Source organism: Myotis brandtii, unplaced genomic scaffold (assembly GCF_000412655.1).
Source record: "Myotis brandtii unplaced genomic scaffold, ASM41265v1 scaffold78, whole genome shotgun sequence".
Classification (NCBI taxonomy): Eukaryota; Metazoa; Chordata; class Mammalia; order Chiroptera; family Vespertilionidae; genus Myotis; species Myotis brandtii.
The window spans coordinates 1,618,155-1,620,369 of NW_005371131.1; the positions used below are offsets into that span (position 1 = coordinate 1,618,155).

At 57.2% G+C, this 2,215-nt stretch overlaps 1 protein-coding gene across 2 annotated transcripts in view; it reads right to left on the reverse strand.

Moving 5' to 3' along the window:
• NCF4 (neutrophil cytosolic factor 4, 40kDa) overlaps nt 1-2,215 on the reverse strand; it is a 29,996-nt gene that overhangs the window by 2,167 nt on the left and 25,614 nt on the right. For both annotated transcript variants that reach the window (XM_005883239.2, XM_014530861.1), the window contains exons 8-9: nt 333-463; nt 3-68 (exon numbers count right to left, since the gene is read on the reverse strand). In XM_005883239.2, the coding sequence (XP_005883301.1) occupies nt 3-68; nt 333-463 (197 nt within the window). The remainder of the gene's footprint in view (nt 1-2; nt 69-332; nt 464-2,215) is intronic.

Below are 2,215 nucleotides of genomic sequence, written 5' to 3' on the forward strand. Positions count from 1 at the left end.
ACCTCATGAGCTTCAGCAGGTCCCTGAAGAGCGGAGTGCTACTGATGTCTTCCTCCACCGCGATGTCCCTGAGGGGGCAACCGGCATCGGTGAGAGGCACTGGGCCCAGACAGACGGGGACCTGGGGGTGAGGCTGGCCAGGCCACGATGGGCCTGACATCCTGCTATGGCTTATCCTGAGGACAGTCAGGGCCACTGCAGGCTTGAAGTGTGTGCAAGGGGGTGGGGGCAGCATAGTGTCTGATGTGGGTCTCACACTCCAGTATGTGATGGGGAGGTGGGAGTGGGGACGGGCAAGGAGTGTGGACCGGGCCCTCCCCCAGGCCACGCACTTGATGGTGCTGATGGTGTCCTCATAGTAATAGCAGCGCAGCCAGTTGGTGGGGTCGTCTTCCTCAGGGAAGTCCTTGAGGATCTTCACAAAGGACCGTGGGAAGATGCCTGTGGCTCCCCGGACAGTGCCCTGAGGAGGAAGAAAAAGGCCGCCTTGTCTGCGTGAAGAAGGGCAGCAGGGCCACGCCTCGGGGTCCCCAGCTCCTTCGTCATGACCAGCAAAGGGGACGCAGTTTGGGTTCCCTTCTGGAGAGGGAGGAGAGGTGACCGAGGTCACCGAGCTGTACATCTAAGAAGGGTTTCCTTTGAGAATAGGTCGAGTTCTGGATTTACCTGAAAGTCTGCTATCATCTTTCATCCATTCATCCATTCACTCACTCATTCATTCACAGATTCCCTGAGCACCAGCTACATGGCTGAGACTCCGGCACTCAGAGTGGACGACAGTCCTGGCCTTCCCTCACGGAACCCCCACTATAATGGAAAGTGACACGTGCAGGTAAATAGTGAACTTCGTGTAGAGTCAGGTGTTAAGGTGGAAGACAGAACAGGGAGGGAGAAGGAGGGGTGGCTCCCACGCATTCATTCATTCATTCATTCATTCATCCCACAGATCCCACCGAACACCCACGTGAGACGCAACAGCCAGCGTCTCCCTCTCCAGCCCTGGCTCCCGCCTAAGCGTCCCCAAGACCCAGCCACTGCCTGTGCTTTGCACATGTGTCCTCCTGGCCCTCACAACCCCGGGGGAGACATGGTTGATGTCCATTTTACAGGCGGAGAAGCGGAAGCTCCACGTAATCTCCTCACTTCTCCCCGAGTCTCCCCTCCACACGAGGCCAGAAGTTAGCCAGCACTGATGCAAAGAACTCTCCCGAAAACAGGAAGGCCACACACATGCCCTGTTTCCAGAGCGTGGCCCAGCCGTACCCCTCGGGCAGCTGTCAGAGCTGAGGACCGTCTAACTCAGAATTCCAGGATGGGGGAGGGGCGGGGTGTGGACAGGGGTGGGGGGTAAAATCAAAACTGCCAAGACGATGGTTCTGCTCCTCTGCAGCCGGAATGCCGGGGCCCCTCCCCTGCCCTCCGTGCTCCCCTCGGGGCCTGTCCCACATCAGCCTTCAGACACCACCGCCCAGGAGCCCTGAGACAAAGGAATCTTATTTAAGAATAACAGGACCGGCCCGGCTGGTGTGGCTCAGTGGTTGAGCGTCATCCTAGGAACCAGGAGGTCACGGTTCGATTCCTGGTCAGGGCATATGCCAGGGTTTCGGGCTCGATCCCCGGAGGAAGTGTGCAAGAGGCAGCCGATCAATGATTCTCTCTCATCATTGATGTTTCTATCTCTCTCTCCTCCCCTTCTCTCTGAAATCACTAAAAACATGTTAAAGAAACAGAAAAAAAAAAAAAAAAGAACAGGACCTAACATAAAAGGCTGCCACTGGGCCAGCGCCTCCCACCTGGTGATCTCCCACCTCCACTGAGAGTCACTGTGAGCCCTTGTAGGGGCCGCACTTGCGTTCGCTGCGTGCGGGGACAAAGCTATGACCAGGACAGGCCCTGACTCCAGAGTGTCTTTAACTCTCTCAGCAGCCCTGGCCCCGGCGGACGCCGCACACGCAGGCTCTCTATGGACCAAGCCCCGAACAGCTACGCCTCGTTGAACATTTCCAGGAACCTGTGAAGAAACTGCCAGCATTGCTCCAGCTCACAGAAAAGGAAGCCACGGGGTTGAGCAAGTTTCCCAAGGTCACAAAGCCACTTAAAACAGGGCAAGGACGTGACACCAGGCAGGCGGCTCCAGAGCGCTCGGCCTCCACTGCTATCTTTTCTTGCCACCGGAAGCAACAGTCATGTTCCCCAGGTTACAGACCAGTGCGTC